Source organism: Microtus oregoni, unplaced genomic scaffold (assembly GCF_018167655.1).
Source record: "Microtus oregoni isolate MIOR12 unplaced genomic scaffold, Mior012 000025F_ref0000491, whole genome shotgun sequence".
Lineage (NCBI taxonomy): Eukaryota > Metazoa > Chordata > Mammalia > Rodentia > Cricetidae > Microtus > Microtus oregoni.
The window spans coordinates 13921907-13941872 of NW_024543084.1; the positions used below are offsets into that span (position 1 = coordinate 13921907).

The 19966-nt window shown below is 48.9% G+C and overlaps 1 protein-coding gene across 1 annotated transcript; it reads right to left on the reverse strand.

The window, feature by feature from the left end:
• Positions 1–36: 36 nt before the first annotated feature.
• Positions 37–19966, reverse strand: Dync2i2 (dynein 2 intermediate chain 2). The gene is given in 9 exon segments (XM_041674452.1): positions 37–275; positions 430–587; positions 803–1035; positions 1140–1307; positions 1552–1661; positions 2068–2225; positions 2800–2909; positions 6421–6669; positions 19781–19966. Coding segments are annotated over 9 exon segments (1611 nt in total).

A 19966-nucleotide genomic window follows, 5' to 3' on the forward strand; every position in this document is an offset into this window, starting at 1 on the left:
CTTGGGACACCACATCCCTGCTGCTCCTTGTGGCCCTCAGGTAGCTACTTCCGCTTCCAGTTGATCCAAGTCCTCCGTCTCCCTGGGCCCTTGTTCCGTGAAGGCTGTGCTCAACTGCCACACCTTCACCATGCCCTTGGCATCACCAGCAGCTAAGAGCTGAGTCTGCTGGCTGTTAAACTCAAGACAGTAGACAGGACTGCCATCGTGGGTTTGTGTTATGGAAACTGTGGGTTTCTGTGAGCTTTTCTGGAGGTCAAACAGTTGTACATCACCTGCAGGGAGAAAGGTCCAGAAAAGAGAGACCATGGGAGGGCTGTGGCGTGTACTTTTCCTGTGTGCCTTGTGGTGGGTGCCAGTAGCCGGGATAAAAACCATCCTCACCACGTGACCCCTCCACTTAAGACAGGCCTTGTGGCTCTTGCGTACCTTCCCCAGAAGCAGCAGCAAAAACCAAAGGGCGCACAGGGGACCAGCGCACGGCAAACAGGTACTTGTGAGAGAGCTGCAGTGAGGTCAGGGGCTGGGCCTGCAGCATGGAGTACAGGTGGACATGGCCATCGGTCCCAGCACTCAGGAAGAGATTCCTAGACAGTGCAGAAAAAGGGTGTCTCCATGGTGCTGCCACCATCACCTCCTCGGCCATCTACCTGTGGAAAATTCCCTTGGCCTGCACAGTTAAAAATGGGGCAGGTCCTGGGACCAACTACCAAAGTGCAAAGAATCAGAATGCTGGTGTTAAAGCCTGCCGCAGGGCCTCTTTCCCTGTGCCTGAGTGGCAAGCCCAGGCTGATGCCCCTACCTGTGGGAGGGAGAACAGCTCACAGAGTACACAGGGCCACCATGGGGAGAGAAGGTGAACTGCACCGGGGCCCTGAGGGGCACAGAGCTGGGTATCCGAGTGAGGGCAGCTGTCTCTGCTGCCAGGGAACACTTGAGGGGAAAGCCACCTTCTGTGCCCAGAACAAAAAGGCTGGAGTCGAAGCTGGAGAAGGCCACTGATGTCACCCCCACCTCGGTCTCTCCACGGGGCGGCTGTGGGAAAGTGGCAGTGACAGTTAAGTCCTGACAGCCAGCGGGCAGAGGGAAGAACACTGACAGGCTCCCAGAGCCCAGCTTCCTTGAGCCCGGGTCCTTACCTTCTTCAGTTTGGTGCTCCGAGGCAGCTGCTGCACAGCCAGAGCAAAGCCCTTGGAGAGCCGCAGCTGCCCGGTGCCGCTGCCCCTCCAGAGCAGCACCCGCCCGTCAGTGGCTGCACTCAGCACCTGGAAGCGGTGGCTGTGCCGGGGTTCAGGCAGCCACAGTACCTGAGGTGACGACAGCACAGGCAGAATGGAGGGCGTGTCCCCAGTGTCAACCTCACCTGCAGCTGTGTCCCTTCTCCAGGCCACCTGTGTGGGAGGCTGAGAAGAGCCTGTGCCCTAGAGGGCACCCAGTGGGGAGCTGACTCAGACTGGCGCTCCAGGAATGCCCAGGCAGCTGTCTAACCACCATCTCCTTGAAGCAGCTGATGCTAGCGCCCCCCACAAGGGTGTGGGAGTGGCTCCTGACCTGATAGACAGGGTCTGTGTGGGTGTCATCAGTCAGACCTGTGCGCCAAAGCAGCGGGTCCTCAGGGCGGCCCGCGTCCCAGACCAGCACCTCGCCACTGTACAGCCCCCCTGTGGGGACAGATCACATCAGCCACACCCAACAACCCCTTCGAGCCATGCAGTCAGAACAAAGGCCTCTTGTGAGGATTTCCTGAGGGGAAACTCAAACTCAGTCTCCTTGCTGTGCCTCAGGGACCGTGCCCAATAACCTATCCCTCCAGCAGGGGCATCTGCTGTCAGCACTGAGGGGAGCCCACCTCTTTATCCCCCTTTTCTCATCCTGCCTCTTGCCAGACTCAGCCCCTAACAAATGACTCCTTTGTCCAAGCAGGTAGATTATCCCCAGCTACAGACAAGCCAGAGGGCCAGGACCACCTCATCGACTCCCAGGTGTCCTGCCCTGACCAGAAGCCTGTAGCTGGGTGGGAAGCAGAACCTTGGGAAGAGAGGAGGCTGGGGAGGGCTCAGCACTTACCTGCAATGTGTGAGGGCTGTGTGGGATGAAAGGCCAGGCACATGACGGCACTGGGCACCTCCACAACTACTGATGGCTGCTGGGGGTTCAGGCCTTGCCGGTCCAGGTTCCAGGTACACACATAGGACTTGAGCGTGCTCCAGTCCCCATCATCTAGCCTGCACAAGGACATGCCTGAGTGTCCTCCAGGCTCCCATCACCACCTCCACCTCTGCTCCGCTAACCCCCATAAAAATGAGCCTGTGTCCCCTTCACACCCAGACTCTGTACGATGGGTATATTCACAAGTTCCTCTGGCACTGAAAAGCGCAGGTGTGAAGTCACTTCAGGTCCCTGTCTATCCCAGGGTGCTACATGTGTAACATGCAGACAACACTACTCACATGCAGACTGCCCACTGTGAGCAGAGGACACTTGAAAAGCTGAGACAAGGTAGAGACCAATGCCATCCTGAGCTACATAGTGAGACCCCACGGTAGGGAGAAGGGTCCTCAGACCCCAAGTGTGCAACTATGCATTAGTGGATGGGACCACAGAGCATCCAGCAACAGACACCAGAGTAAAGGCCAGCATGAGCCCAGGGCTGACTGCCAGGTAGGGAGACTTGAGGCATGGGCTCTCAGCCCCTCCCTCTGCTCTTTACCAAACCCTTTACCCTGAAGCTAATGAAACAGAGGCCCAAACAAGTCTTGGGACCTCCATTATTTCCCACCCACCCCAGCTGTCACTCACCGGCCGTAGGCACAGGCCAGCACAGAGCCTGTGGCATTCCAGGAAATGCTGGTCACGTGCAGACCTTGCCCTTGGGCTGGGGGATAGACCAGGGTGTGCAGACAGGACACCTGCAGAGACAGACCAGTCCTAGCCCTAAATACTAAATCCATCTAGTAAGTGGTTCTCAACCTGTGGGTCACGACCCCCAAAGAAGTCAAATGACCCTTACACAGGGGTTGCCTAAGATCACAGGAAAACACAGATATTTACATTACAATTCATATCTAGCAAAATTACAGTTATGAATAGCAATAAAACTATTATAGGGTTGGGGTCAGCACAACATGAAGAGCTGTGATGACAAGCACATATCAGGAAGGGTGAGAAGCACTGCTCTAATAGGGAGCCTCCAGGTAGCAGAGGAAAATCACAGCCACATCCAGGCAGCCCAAGGCCTACAAGCTAGCAACAGAGAGAGGAAAATGCAGACTAAAATCTGGGCATGGGGTTCATCACTATAATCCCAGCACTTGGGAGGCTGAGGCACATGAGATCTAGCCAAGCTTGAGCCATACGGTGCCAACCAGGTCGGGTTCTTTTTTTTTTTTTTAAATATTTATTTATTATGTACACAGTGTTCAGCCTCCATGCCTGCAGGCCAGAAGAGGGCAACAGATCTCAGTACAGATGGTTGTGAGCCACCATGTGGTTGCTGGGAATTGAGCTCAGGACCTTTGGAAGAGCAGTCAGTGCTCTTAACCTTTGAGCCATCTCTCCAGCCCCCAGGTCGGGTTCTTAACAGTACCCTGTCTCAACACACACACCCTCCCCCAAAGACAGAATAGACAGCCTTCACCTGCCATCCGTGCAGGCGCTTTCAGAGCCTTGGAAGGCGCCTGAGAAACCCAGTTGATGCAGCCACAAGCTCAGCTCAGCACATGGAACAAAAGCTGCAAGCAAAAACATGGTAACAGCTGCACACAGAGGAATGCATTCCACCCCACAGCCTACACACCTAAAGAAGGCTGGCATGCCAATCTTATTGTGGGCTGTTAGACACCAGATGGGGAAAGAGCTTTTCAGGCAGTGTCTCAATATATACCCCAGTCTAGCCTCAAACTCATGGCAATCCTGCTTCAGCCTCATGTTGGGATTGCAGATGTGGGCCAACATGGCTGGCTTCACTCCCTATCTCCCCAAATCAAGGCTTTTTTGGAATCTTGATTTGGAGTCTTTCCCAGCAGGTGGGAGTAGCAAAGGAGATGGTCCAGTCCCAATGGATAGGTGGGGGGGGGGGTTGCCTAGCAGCGGGGTATCAAAAACTTTGGTGTAAAACTCCACACCTCCTGATCCCATGATTAGACCAAAGCAAAAGCCTAGCCCTGCAAAAAGCCTTCAGGAACACATGCCCACTGCCGCTGACATGCAGGGGTGTGGAAATGCTGAAGGCCCCCAAAGGCCACGTAGCAAGAGATCCCAGTCATACAGACAGAGACACCAGGAGCAGAGACCTACCAGTGTGGTGATGCAAGCCTGCTACCCCAATATTCAGAAGGCTGAGGCAGGTGGAGTGCCAAGACTTTGAAGTCAGCCTGGGCTACAGAAGTAGGTCAGTCTCTGAATTCAAGGCCAGCCTGGTCTGCACAGTGAGTTCCAGACTAGCCAGAATTACCAGAGCGATATAGTGAGATCCTGTTGTTCTTTTTCTTCTTCTGGAAAAAAAAAGGGGCGCTCTGCCTTGGGGCAGCCTACTCCAATCTGTCTTTGGAACATTTGCTTTGTTAAATAAACTTCTGCTTAAACTGTCAAAAATAAGTAAGTAAACCAAAATATAAAAAGTGAAATGACAGCAAGGCAAAGCCTGGGCGGACTCTCCAGTAGGCAGCCTTCCTGGGAGAGCCAAGGATGCAACCCCGTGCGTGCAGACCAGGCTCTCCTGTGGCTGGGATGAGCGGCCGAAGTCCACACTCTACCAGAGTAAGCCACTGCACAGATGCCGTCAAGAAAATGGTCGGGAGGGCTCAGGATTTAGCTCAGAGGTAGAGTGCTTGCCTAACAGGTGAAAGGCCCTGGGTTCAGTCCTCAGTTGCAGAAAAAAAGAAAGAAAGGGTTAGGGACAAGGCCAAGGAAGGAAGCTCCTGAGGAAGGCAAGGGTCTGTCACATGCAGCTCCTTGGCCTGGGATCTGCTTCCCCAAACTCCTGAACTTGTGGAAAACTGATCCTACATGCATCGTCACCTGGGCATGTCAGTTATAACGTTCACACAAAAGCAAATTGTAACCGGTCATGGTGATGCACATTTCAGGGTCTCTGCAAGTTCGAGACCAACATGGTCCACATGAGTTCCAAGCTACATGGTGCGACCCTATCTCAAAAAAAAAAAAAAAAAGAAAAGAAAAAAGAAAAGAAACATAAACCATGACCCTGGCTCGTGTACTGATCTTCCACTCGTCCAGAGGTCCCAAGTTCAATTCCCAGCACACACATCAGGCAACCTACAACAGTCTGAAACTCCAATGACAAGAGGTGACACCCTTGCTGACCTCCATGGGCACCAAACTTACAAGCACATACCCATAGGCAGAGACACAGACAGACACACACATGCACACACATACAATTAAATAATTCTGGGCTAGAGAGATGGTTCAGTGATTAAGAGCACTGGCTGCTCTTCCAGAGGTGATGAGTTCAATTCCCAGCAACCACATGGTGGCTCACAACCATCTGTAATGAGATCTGGCTCCCTCTTCTGGCGTGCAGGCACACATGCAGACAGAACACTGTGTACATAATAAATAAATCAAGCTGGAGAGAGGGCTCAGCCGTTAAGAGTCCTGAGTTCAATTCCTAGCAACCACATGGTGGCTCACAACCATCCTGCAATAGGATTTGATGCCCTCTGCTGAGAAGCAGAGCACAAACATAAAAATAAATAAATAAATAAACCTGGTGGTCCTGGCTTACGCCTTTAATCCCAGCTCGGGAAGCAGAGGCAGGCGGATCTCTGACTGCAAGGCCAGCCTGGTCTGCAAAACAAGTTCCAGGACAGCCAGGACTGTTACACAAAGAAACCCTGTCTTGAAAAACCAAAATCACTAAATTGTCTGACAACACACCTGGGAGAGGTCGAGGTGACCTGGAGCCCACTATAAAACAAGGAGACCAACCTCATGATTTAGTCACACGCAACACTTCAGCTGTCAATCCAGCTGCGCACACAGGTCCACAGGGGACTGCGCACAACTGCCAAGACATGCTGGCGCCTTTAGAGCGCAGGCCAGGTTTAGGTTCCAGCTCAGACAGCTCAGAACTGCAACCCTAGGCAAAGCACTCAAGCCGCCCAGGCCCATCTCTGAAGAGAAAATAACAGGAATAGAGTTGGCCGAGGAAAGAGAGCACAGCAGGTCACTCCCGAGGGTGGTACCAGGCGAGGGGCAGCTGCCCTAGAAGCCCACACCTCTTCAGCCTCTTGCGTTCATTATGGTCACAGGCTTCCCCTGAAGGGTGAGTCAGTCCCATCCCCTCTGTACCTGGCACACTGGCTGCTGCGGGCACTGCGGGCACTGCGGGCACTGCAGTAGAGCACAGCAAAGCAAGCTCTAAACAGGCCGTGGGGCCGCAGAGAGGGATCCTACCGTCTGCTGCGGCTCCGTCCAGTTCACCTCGTAGCCATCAAAGGCATGGCTCTGCCAGTTGTTGTTCAGCTCCCGGATGACCATGGCCTCCACCCTCCGGAGAAAGGCAGCAAGTCTGAGGGAGTCCTGCTGCGAAACAGGCGGCGCGGCCACTGGTTCAGGAGCCTCCGTCTGAACCTGGGCGTCCGCATGTGTCCGGGCCTGAGCACAGGCCTCTGCTGTGGCAATGCCGGCTGTCTGGCAACTCTTCTGGAAGGAGATTAAAACCAGGGTCATGGACCAGTGAAAAGACACGATGGGAAAAGTGCTTGCGGCCCAGTCTACGACTTGGGTTCAATTCCCAGAACAACCCACGTGGTAGAAAGAGAGAACAGACACCAGGCAGTGGTGGTGCACGCCTTTAATCCCAGAACTCAGGAGGCAGAGGCAGATAAATCTCTGTGAGTTCAAGGCCAGCCTGGGCTACTGTCCTAGCTTATTCTCTGTTGCAAAATCAACTTGAGATAAAAGGGTTTATTTGGCTTACAGTTAGATTCCATCATTGTCTCAGTCATAACTTTTACTTTTATTTTTTTATTCATTTATTTTGGTTTTGGTTTTTCTTTTCTTTCTTTTCTTTCTTTCTTTTTTTTTTTTTTTTGGTTTTGGTTTTTCAAGACAGGATTTCTCTGTGTGCAGCCCTGGCTATCCTGGAACTCACTCTGTAGACCAGGCTGTCCTCGAACTCACAGAAATCCACCTGCCTCTCCCAAGTGCTGGGATTAAAGGCGTGCGCCACGACCACTCTGTTTCAGCCAGGGGTTTTACTGCTATGAAGAGACACCATGACCACAGCAACTCTTATAAAGGAAACATTTTACTGAGGTGGCTTATAGTCTCAGAGGTTCAGTCCATTATCATGGCGGGGAGCACGGCTGTGCACAGACAGCTGTGGTGCAGGAGCTGAGAGTGCTGCATCCTGCAGGCAACAGGAAGTCAACTGACTCACACTAAGGGAAGCTTGAACAAAAAAGACCTCAAAGCCCGCCTCCACAGTGACACACTTCCTGCAACAAGACCACACCTCCTAATAGTGCCACTCCCTATGAGATTCTGGGAATATGGCATTATGGTGGCCAATTACATTCAAACTACTATAATTATCAAAAGAAATTGGAGCAGGAAGTAAAGCAGAGACCACAGTAGGAGGCTGCTTCCTGGCTTGCTCAACTATCTTCTGCAACCCAGGTCTGCCTGTGACAGTGGCACCACCCACAGGGGCTAGGCCCTCCCAAAACAATGGTGGTGGTAGTGGTGCAAGCCTTTAATCCCAGCACTCTGGAGGCAGAGGCAGGCGGATCTCCAGGAGTTCAAGGCCAGTCTGGTCTACAAACCTAGTTTGTACAGAGAAAACCTAGTTTTACACAGAAAAACCCTGTCTCAAAAAACCAAAAAGAAAAGAAAAGCCCTACAGACATGCCTGCAGAGAACAGTGTGGCACGGGAACCCCAGCAACTGGCCTTCCCTCTGCAGATGGCAGCAGTGTGTGTCAAGTTAACAAAAGTTAGCAATGACAAGAAACTAAGCAGGACAGGGGGCCTATCTTCCAGACAGGCATCCTCCATGACAAGCCAGTGGGAAGAAAGGCAGCCTCCGTCAGGCCGCCCACAGGCAAAGCAAGCAATGTTAGCCCTATAGCAAGGCAGGGAAGGCAATGACATCAACACAGGTGGACAAAGCCAAAGCCTCTAGTGGAAACCATGTGCTCAGTCTGGCCTGGTGATGCAAGCCTTTAATTCCAGGACTCGGGAGACAGAAGCAGAGGCAGAAGGATCTCTGAGTTCCAGGCCAGCCTGGTCTGCATAGCAAGTTTCAAGCCATCCAGGGCTACCCTGCCTAAAAAAGAAAAACTAATGAATAAAAGACAAGGAAAGGCACACTCTATTTTTTTTTCTTTTTTCTTTTTTTTTTTTTTTTTTTTTTGGTTTTTCGAAACAGGGTTTCTCTGTGGCTTTGGAACCTGTCCTGGAACTAGCTCTGTAGACCAGGCTGGTCTCGAACTCACAGAGATCCGCCTGCTTCTGCCTCCTGAGTGCTGGGATTAAAGGCATGCGCCACCATCGCCCGGCTGAAAGGCACACTCTAAACTGGAGACAGTGGCAGTGATGATCTGAAGCACTGTCAGTCCACACCTGTGAGCCAGCTCACTTCCTGCTGCCTTTGTATCAGCTGTAGACTTCTGTAGCACCACGCCTGGCTGCAGGACTCCACACTCTGGCCACCATGCTCCATACTACAGTAACGAGCTAAGCCTCTGAACTGTAAGCTACTACCTCCTTTAAATGTTCTCATAACAGTTCCCATGGTCATGGTGTCTCTTCACAGCAATAGAAATGTAAGACAATGACTCATACCTGCAATCCTACTACGTGGAATATGGAGGCAGGGGGATCACAAGTCCATCCTTAGCTACAGTGGCAAGTATTAAAACCAGCCTGGCCAGGGCGGCAGTGGTGGACATCTTCAATCCCAGTACTCAGGAGGTAGAGCCTCTGAGTTCAAGGCCACCCTGGTCTATAAGAGTTAGTTCCATGACACTTAGGGCTGTTACACAGAGAAACCCTATCTCGAAAAAATAAATTTTTTTTTTGTTTATGCCCAGTGGTGGAGGCACACACCATTATTTTTGTTTTGTTTTGTTTTTTTTTTTTTTTTTTTTTTTGGTTTTTCGAAACAGGGTTTCTCTGTGGCTTTGGAGCCTGTCCTGGAACTAGCTCTTGTAGACCAGGCTGGTCTCGAACTCACAGAGATCCGCCTGCCTCTGCCTCCCGAGTGCTGGGATTAAAGGCCTGCGCCACCACCGCCCGGCCTTTTGTATTTTTTTTAAGATTTATTTATTTATTATGGGTACAGTATTCTAAGTATTCTGTCTGCATATATGCCTACAGGCCAGAGAAGGGCACCAGACCTCATGACAGATGGTTGTGAGCCACCATGTGGTTGCTGGGAATTGAACTCAGGACCTTTGAAAGAGCAGGTAATGTTCTTAACCACTGAACCATCTCTCCAGCCCTGGCATAGACCTTTAATCCCAGCACTTGGGAGACAGAGGCAGAGGGATCTCTGTAAGTTTAAGGCCAGCCTGGTCTAGAGAGCCAGTTCCAGGATAGCAAGACTACATAGAGAAACTTTTCTCAAAACAAAAACAAAATTTGCTTGGCTTTTCTTTCCTGTTTGTTTGTTTTGTTCTATTATGGTTTGTTTATTTTTCAATTGCCTGTTTGTGTTCAGAGAAAATGGAAGTGTATGGATTTGTATGGGTTGAGTGGATCTGGGTTGGGGAGGAAAAACCATGATCAGAATGCACTGTATGAAAAAGACTAGTTTAACTAAAACAGCAGTAGGGGCTGGAGAGATGGCTCAGAGGTTAAGAACACTGACTGCTCTTCCAGAGGTCCTGAGTTCAATTCCCAGCAACCCACATGGTGGCTCACAACCATCTGTAATGAGATCTGGCGCCCTCTTCTGGGCCTGCAGGCATACATGGAGGCTGAACACTGTGTACATAATAAATAAATAAATATTTATAAAAAAAAAACTAAAACAGCAGTAATACACGCATGTGTGCCCACTTATTTTTGTGGTCCTGGGATGGGATGGAGCCTAGGGCCACACACCCAGCCCCTTCACCCTCCTTTCTGATCACAGCTACTCACTGTGTGTAAAAAGAGCCCACCAAAAAGCCCCTTGGTTTCTCCATGGTCTCAGCACACCCCATCCATGACTGTTCTCTTCCAAGGCCTGTGGGAACACTTGGGAGACACTCTACCTGACAGCAGTAGAGCAAGCCCCCACCTATTTGATCCAGTGTTAAGGACACTGAGTAGCTAAACCGGCAGCCAGATCCAGCCTCCCTCCTGTACATGGAACTGGGTGTGTGTCGAATGTTTTGCACAGCCTCCCCGCCTTCCAGGGGCTCAAATACCCCAGGATGACTTCAAACTCACCAATGTAACTGAAGATGACCTTGAACTTGTAAGCCTCCTGTTTTTACCTGGGGTTACAGGTAAGCTCCCACATCCAGCTTCCTCAGTGTTGGGAATTAAACCCCCAGCGCCCTGCATACAAAGCACTCTACCAGCTGGCCCACACCCAGGCTGAAACTCGCCTGTGAGTGCTTCTACAGCAAATGGCTACTCAAAAAACTCGACCCAAGGAAGCGCCCCTCCTTGACCAGGCTGGGAGCAAATCTCTGTACTGCTGATACTTTTGGTTAGTCTGTGTCTCTTCACACTGCTGTAAAGAGGGCCTAGAAACAAAAGTGTCTCATACCTGTCATCCCAGTAATACCCTCTATTCCCCACCCCAGGGAGGTGGAGGCAGGGAGATTGTCATGAGTTTGAGATCAGCTTGAGCAACAATGTCTCAAAGCAGGGAAGGGGCTCTAGGCATGGTAACATGCCTGTCATCCCAGCACTAAGGCAGCAGCAGCAAGAGAATGGGCCAGCAGAGGGCGCCATGAGCCATGAAACACAAGCAAAGCCCCGCCTGCCAGTGGAGGAGTCCCCTCTCAGGTGTAGCAGAAGTCCACCCCACAGTCCGTGGGATGGGAAGAAAATTGTCCAAACTTCCTGGGTTTCTGCAGGAGGTAGAAAAGCACACAGGGCCCCTCCCTCCCCCAAAGAGCTAGTTCGTGTTCACTGAGGAAGCGGTCCTGAAACAACCAGTCTGCAACTGAATGCCATTCATTTGCAGTTAAGAGAGCAAGGTGGGGCAGGGCGGCGGTGAGCGCCTCTAATTCCGGCACTCAAGAGGCAGCGGGTGCCAGCAAAATGGCTCAACAGGTAAGGTGTGGCCACTGGGCCTACGTAATGGAAGTAGAGAACTGATTCCCACATAGTCCGTTCACCTCACATGTGCACTGTGGCATTTACACTAGTGTCTCTCACTAAATGTAACAATGTAAAAATAAAAACACAAAATAAAAATCAAAGATCATGCCCGGTGGTGGCACACACCTTTAATCCCAGCACTTGGGAGGCAGAAGCAGGTGGATCTCTGTGAGTTCAAGGCCATCCTGGAACAAGCACCAAAGCCACAGAGAAACCCTGTCTCGAAAAACAAAAAACAAACAAACAAAAAAAAAAAATTTAAAGATCATAATGGAGTAGCCAGCTGTGCTGGAGGCTGAAGTAGGAGGATCACTGGAACCCAGGACTCTGGGACAACCTAGGCAACTATCAAGATCCAGTCTCAAAAACACCTGTTATGAGGCTGGAGCTGGAGAGACAGCTCAGAAGTTAAGAGCCCTGGCTGCTCTTTCAGATGTAAGGAATTCAATTCCCAGCAACCATGGTGGCTCACAACCATCTATAATGAGATCTTGTGCCCTTTTCTGGCCTCCAGGCACACATGCAGACAGAACATTACACACTATACACATAATAAATAAATCTTAAAAAATGTGTTACATGGAGCTGGAGAGATGGCTCAGTGGTTAAGAGCACTGACTGCTCTTCCAGAGGTCCTGAGTTCAATTCCCAGCAACCACATGGTGGCTCACAGCCATCTATAATGAGACCTGGCGCCCCATTCTGGCATGCGGGCACACATGGAAGGAATGCTATACACATAATAAATAAATAAATATTAAAAAATAAAATAAAATAAAAATAAAAAATGTTTTACATGTGTTTTGTAAGGATTTATTTATTTTTTTTTAAATATTTATTTATTATGTATACAATATTCTGTCTGTGTGTATGCCTGCAGGCCAGCAGAGGGCACCAGACCCCATTATAGATGGTTGTGAGCCACCATGTGGTTGCTGGGAATTGAACTCAGGACCTTTGGAAGAGCAGGCAATGCTCTTAACCTCTGAGCCATCTCTCCAGCCCCCTGTAAGGATTTATTTATGCGCTGATGACGCACACCTTTAATTCCAGCACTAGGAAGGCAGAGACAGACAGATCTCTGTGAGTAAGAGGCCAGCCTGGTCTATACAGCAAGTTTCAGGCTCCAAAACTACAGAGAAACCCTATCTCGAAAAAAACATTATTTATGTATATGCGTTTTGCTCGCATGCATGGATGTACGTGGTCTCCAGGAGACAGAGAACTAGAGTAGGGGTCTACTGTGAAGCGCCAGGTGGACGCCAAGTCCTGTCAAGAGCGACAGTGCTAACCACTGGGCCGCAGTCTCTCCGCTCTACTTGTTATATGTTTGGGTTTCTGTTGTTGTTTTCTCTTTGGTTTTGCTTGGCTTCATTTGGTTTTTCAAGACAGGGTCTTTCTGTGTAGCCCTGGCTGTCCTGGAATTCACTCTATAGAGCAGACTGGCCTGAACTCAGAGGTCTGAGTACTGGGATTAAAAGCGTGTGCCCCCACCACCCAACTCACATGTAGATTTTACCACTAGTCTTTTTTCACAATTTTTTGAGTCAGGGCTCATGTAGTCCAGGTTGACCTAAAACGTATTAGGTAGCCAAGGTTGGCCCTGAATCCCTGATTCTATGCCCTCCAATGGAATCAGACACCAGTTCTCACACGTGGCTACCAACCCACACTCTGATGAACACAGACCTCTGGTGCCTTGACAGCAGGCTGAGCTAACAGTCGTTAACTACGAATGCTGACATCGCAATTCACAAAAACAGATTCCCAGGTCACACCACATACCTGCTGTCCAGGATCACAGCAGGCTATAGGCAACAGGCAAGTGTTAAACTCTCCAGGGCATCCCAGTGGCTCCAAGCGCACCGGAACCGAACTCGAAAGGCCGCCCAGGGGAGCAGCCTTGTGCTTTGATATTAGCAATGGCACCTTCTGCAAGACCCACTGGGGAACAATGATAAGAAGGCCCAGCCCCTAAAAAGAGCTGCACTCCCAAACCCAACCTCAAGTCAATGTCCAGAACCCTTCCTTCCATGACAGGCTCGCTGAAGCTGAGGAAAATAGCCCAGCACTGCAGCACGCAGCTTTTTTTTTTTTTTAAAGATTTATTTGTTGTGTATGCAGTGTTCTGTCTGCACTCCAGAAGAGGACACCACATCTCATTACAGATGGGTGTGGGCCACCATGTGGTTGCTGGGAATTGAACCCAGGACCTTTGGAAGAGCAGCCAGTGCTTTTAACCACTGAGCCATCTCTCCAGCCCTACAAAGCACACATCTTTAGTACCAGCAGGTGCTTCTCTGTGATGGCAAAACCAGTCAGGGTTAAAAAGTGAGTTCCACCAAAACCACAGAGAAACCCTGTCTCGAAAAAACCAAAAAAAAAAAAAAAAGTGAGTTCCAGAGCCGGGCAGTGGTGCAGGCCTTCAATCCTAGTACTAGGGAGGTACAGGCTGGAGATTCTCTATAAATTCAAGGCCAGTCTGGTCTACAAGAGCCAGGACTGTTACATAGCTAAACTCTGTTGTGCTGGAGAGATGGCTCAGAGGTTAAGAGCATTGCCTGCTCTTCCAAAGGTCCTGGGTTCAATTCCCAGCAACCACATGGTGGCTCACAACCATCTGTAATGAGGTCTGGTGCAGGCATACACACAGACAGAATATTGTATATGAAAGAAAAGAAAAGAAAAAAAGCTTCAACGGAAGAATGGATGAAAAAAGTATGGAATATATACATATTAGAGTATTACTCAGCAGTAAAAAACAAGGACTTCTTGAATTTTGCATACAAATGGATGGAAATAGAAAACACTATCCTGAGTGAGGTAAGCCAGACCCAAAAAGAGGAACATGGGATGTACTCACTCATATTTGGTTTCTAGCCATAAATAAAGGACATTGAGCTTATAATTCATGTTCCTAGAGAAGCTAAATAAGAAGGTGAATCCAAAGACAAACACATAGGCATCCTCATGAATATTAACCTTCATCAGGCGATGAAAGGAGACAGAGACAGAGACCCACATGGGAGCACCGGACAGAAATCTCAAGGTCCAAATCAGGAGCAGAAGGAGACGGAGCATGAGCAAGGAACTCAGGACCGCGAGGGGTGCACCCACACACTGAGACAATGGGGATGTTCTATCGGGAACTCACCAAGGCCAGCTGGCCTAGGTCTGAAAAAGCATGGGATAAATCCAGACTAGCTGAACATAGCGGACAATGAGGAATACTGAGAACTCAAGAACAATCGCAGTTGGTTTTTGATCCTAGTGCACGTACTGGCTTTGGGGGAGCCTAGGCAGTGTGGATGCTCACCTTAGGAGACCTGGATAGAGGTGGGCGGTCCTTGGGCTTCTCACAGGTCAGGGAACCCTGATTGCTCTTCGAGCAGATGAGGGAGGGGGACTTGATCGGGAGAGGGGGAGGGAAATGGGAAGCGGGTGCGGGGAGGAGGCAGAAATCCTTAATAAATAAATAAATTTTAAAAAAAGACAAAAAAAAATAAAAAAAAATATTAGAAACTAAAAAAAAAAAAAAAAAAAGGAAGAAAAAAAGAAAGAAACTCTGTCTTGCAGAGGGGGGAAAGTGAGTTCCAGGTAAGACAGGGGTATATGGTATGTGGGAAACCCTGTCTCAAAAAAAAAGGAGGGGTGGTTCACAACACTGATTGCTCTTCTAGAGGACCCAGGTTCAATTCTCAGAACTAACATGAAGGCTTTGCAAATCCAGGCCCCAACGTACTTGACGCCCCCTTCTGGCCTCCAGGAGTACTACAGTCTCATGTAGTATACAGACAAAAAACTCATACACAAAACACTCATACATGTGAAATTAAAAATTAAATTAAACTGGACAGCAGTGGCACACACCTTTAATCCCAGTACTCGGGAGGCAGAGGCAGGTGGATCTCTGTGAATTCAAGGCCAGCTCTGATCTACAGAGCGAGTGCCAGGACAGCCAAGACAATATAGAGAAACCCTGTCTTGAAAGATAAAAACAAACAAAGATTAAATTATATAAATAATATTATAATCATTATTGTACTTATTTATATATATTAAATATTTATATTGGGCTGGAGAGATGGCTTAGCGGTTAAAAGCATTGCCTATTCTTCCAAAGATCCTGAGTTCAATTCCCAGCAACCACATGGTGGCTCACAACCATCTGGAATGAGGTCTGGTGCCTTCTTCTGGACTGCAGACATACACACAGACAGAATATTGTATACATAATAAATAAATAAATATTTTAAAAAATATATATTCAATTTATTTATTATTTAAATAAATTAATTTTGTTAAAGAAAATTTAAAGAACAAAAAAATGGAGAAAAGACACCAATGCTTTCTTTCCAGCCCACTGTTAAGACACAGCACATATCAGTATGTGCTGGTGCTCACCTTCTCCAGAGGAACTGCCGGAGATTGAAAAGATACTCACAGCACTGACACGGGCTTCCTGACAGCAGGGGAGAAACAGCTTTGGGTTTGTTTTGAGATGGGGTTTCTTTGTGTAGCCCGGCTGTCCTAAGACTCACTCTGTAGAGCAGGCTTCAACTCAGAGACCCACCTGCTAAAGGACTGTGCCACCATCACCTAGCTGACAAGGTTTAATCAATATCTCAACAGCTGATTACAAAGAAATGCTGAGGCCGATCTCTAGGAGTTCGAGGCCAGCCTGGTCTACAGAGTGAGTTCCAGGACAGGCTCCAAAGCTACAAATAAACTCTGTCTGGAAAAACCACACACACACACACACACACACACACACACACACACACGGGAAATGCTGAAATAAATTAAGTTTTCAAAGGTTCTTTAGTCTTAGTACTACAGAGGGCACTGGAGTTCAATGGTTGGGACAGCCGTGTAGAGGATGGAAACTGCACCCGGGTCCTCTGCCAGAGCAGCTGATGCTCTTGACTGCTGAGTCATCTCTCCAGCCCACAAAAGTAAGTTTCTAAATTATACGCACGCGTGCGCATGAGACAGGACACACGGTGTGTCAGTGGACACATGCACACGTATGTTACAGGTCCCCGCAGAGTTCAGAAAAGGGTACTAGAGCCCCTGGAGATGGAGTCACAGATGCTTGTGAACTACCTGACCTGGGTGCTGGGAACCCAACTTGGGTGGCTCTTCTTGAAGAGCAGCAAATGTTCTTAAGCATGGAGCTGCCCACCAGTTCCAAGTTAGTTTTTCTAGGCTAAGGACATAGCCAGGGCTGGAGCGCTTGCCCAACCTGACAGGCAATGGTTTGATCCCCAGAACCTCATCATTATGCTACAGTGCTTACGCATGCCGGGCAAACGCTGTACAGGGAGTGGGGAGCAACACCCCACCAGCACTCCAATTATTCTTTTGTGGATGTGCAGTTGGTTTTCAAGATTTCATTCGGGGGGCTGGAGAGATGGCTCAGAGGTTAAGAGCACTGATTGCTCTTCCAGAGGTCCTGAGTTCAATTCCCAGCAACCACATGGTGGCTCACAACCATCTATAATGAGATCTGGTGCCCTCTTCTGGCATACAAACATACATGGAAGGAATGTTGTATACATAATAAATAAATAAATCTTTAAAAAAAAAGATTTCATTCGTATTTATATGTGTATGTATGCATCTGGTGTCTCCCAGGTGTGTGTTAGTGTCTTCAGAAGATGGTATTTGATCCTCTGGTGTTGTGAAATATTACTTTTTAAAATAATTTATTTAACTTTGTTTTATGTGCATTGATGTGAAGGTGTCAGATCCCCTAGAACTGGAATCACAGACAGCTGTCAGCTGCCTTGTGGGTACTGGAGATTAAACCCTGGTCCTCTGGAAGAATAGCCAGAGCTCCTAAGCACTGAGCCATCTCTCCATCCCCAATGAAATACTACTTTAACTATGTAAAGATGTAAACATTGTTTATGCTGCATTAGTTTAATGATGTAAAGATACACTGCTTTGCCTGCCTAAGGCTCCTGATTGGTTTAGTAAAAAGCTGAAGAGCCAGTAGTTAGGCAGTAGAGCGACAGGAGGGGCTGGTGGGCAGCGAGAATAAGTAGGAGAAGAAAAGAGAGAATGAGAGAGAGTCAGACACCTGGGGCCAGTCACCTGGTGGTACTGGGACACACCTATTTAATCCCAGCACTCAGGGAGGTAGAAGCAGGCAGATCTCTGAGTCTGAGGCCAGCCTGGTCTACAAAGAAAGTTTTAGACAGCCAGAGCTACACAGAAAAAAAACTGTATCAGTGTCTTGGGGAAGGGGGAGCAGAGGGGAGGAGCTAATGTGCCAAGTATAAGATTGAGCATTCATCACTAATATTAATTATCCGTGTCTATTGGGAATTGGTTTGTGGTGTGGGATTCCCCTCTGTATGCTATGAATATGTTTCATTACCATTGGTTAATAAAGAACAGTGTTGGCCTATAGCAGGGCAGAATATAGCCAGGCTGGAAGAGATAGAGAATAGGGACTCAGAGAGACCCCATGTAGCTGCCGAAGGATCAAGTCGCTGGAACACTGAAACCTTACGGATAGGTTAAGGCGATACTCAGATTAATAGAAATGGGTTAGTTTAAGATGTAAGAGCTAGGGGCTGGAGAGATGGCTCAGTGGTTGAGAGCACTGACTGCTCTTCCAGAGGTTCAATTCCCAGCAACCACATGGTGACTCACAGCCATCTGTAATGAGATCTAGTGCCCTCTTCTGACATGAAGGCATACATGCAGGCAGAACACTGTATGTAATAAATAAATCTTAAAAAAAACAAAAAACAAAAAAGATGTAAAAGCTAGCTAGGAATATGCTAGAGTCATTGGCCAAACAGTGTTGTAATTAATATAGTTTCTGTGTGATTATTCAGGTCTGGGCAGCCAGGAAATGAATGAGCAGTCTCCTTCTACAGGTTGGTGGCCCCAAAGAAAGTCTGCTACACCCTGAAGTTGTATTACAGGCTGTTTTGAGTGGCTCGGCCCGGGTGCTGGAAACCAAAGTCGGGTCTTCTGGAAGAGAAGAAATCATTTTTTTTTTGTTGTGGCTGTTTATTCTTCTGTATGTGGATGTTTTTCCTGGCATGTATGTTTTTGCACCACATGTGTGCCTGGCGCCTCCAGAAGATGGTATCAGATCCCTGGAACTGGAGTTAGATGATTGTGGGCTCTGGGAAACAAATCCAGGTTCTCTGGGAAAACACTGCTCTTAACTGCTGGGCCATGTCCCCAGCCTGTTTGTTCGTTTCGAGACAAAGTCTCATGCAGCCCAGGCTGGCCTCAAGCTTCTGATTCTCCTGCTTCCACTCTCCAAGCACGAGATTTACAAGTGTGTGCCACGCCATGCCCAGCTCTACACTCGTCTGCCAATTCAAACGTCTCTAAATCTGTGACATAAACCACCAATACCTAGAGGAAGAAGCTGCCACTTTCTCCTGTCTCCTCCAAGACTCTCACAGTTATCAAGCAGGTAGGGGTGCTTGCAGTCACGCCTAGACACCTGAGTGTCATCCAAGGGACCCTCATGGCACTACTACGGTCTTCTGACTTCCCACAAGCACACACCCGCAGTCAACGAATCAGTAAATAAAATACAATAAAAAGTTCAAATAATCTCCTTCAGGAGTCAGGAGATGTACCCTCCAGGGGGGCAGGCTTTTATACTTCATATATCAGGATCGTTTCTTAGAACCCTAAAGATCAGTCGAGGCAGTGGTGGTGCACACATTTAATCCCAGCACTCAGGAGGCAGAGGCAGGCAGATCTCTGTGAGTTCGAGGCCAGCCTGTTCTGGTCTACACAGTGAGTTCCAGAACAGTCAGGACTGTTACACAGAGAAACCCTGTCTTGAAAAACAAAAAACTAGAAAACCGTTTTAGCCAACCCTTAAGGTGCAGTCTGACTTTTCGAAAAACCAATGTCGGGGGCTGGAGAGATGGCTCAGAGGTTAAGAGCATTGCCTGCTCTTCCAAAGGTCCTGAGTTCACTTCCCAGCAACCACATGGTGGCTCACAACCATCTGTAATGAGGTCTGGCGTCCTCTTCTGGCCTTCAGGCATACACACAGACAGAACATTGTATACATAATAAATAAATAAATAAAAATTAAAAAAAAAAACCAATGTCAGTTTGACATGCCTAAAAATAAACATTCACGAAAAATCCTTCCAAACGCGGTGCTGGCTGATGAGAAGGCTCAACTGGTAATGGCACTATGTCAAGCCTGACAACGTGAACTGGATTTCCAGGACCCACGCGTGGAAGGAAACAACTAACTTGTGTAACCGACCCCACCAGTGCCATGGCCCATGCATGCACGCACTCACGTAAACAACATGGAATCCTAAGAGTTTTGTTCTCCTTGTTTTTGTTTTGCTTTTTTTCTTTTCAGACACTGGGGAAAGTCTAACGTGAAAGCATCCCCGAGCGGGTTTTTTCGCTAAACTATGAAAACCCTACGCTGTGCCCCGGCCCTCCCGTCCGCGCCGCCCAGAGCGGACCCGCGCCCTCACCGTCTCCCCGCGGATGCCCTGGACGCCCCTCCACTGAGAGGGCACGGACGCCACGCCCAGGGTCTCGTCCTGCAGCGGCGCGGGCCTCCCAGGCCGCTCCGTGCCGCCGGCCCCGCCAGCAGCCAGTGTTGCAACTCTGGTGCTTCCAGTCCGCTGAAAAGGTCCGGGCTACGCGCTCGTTGCCAT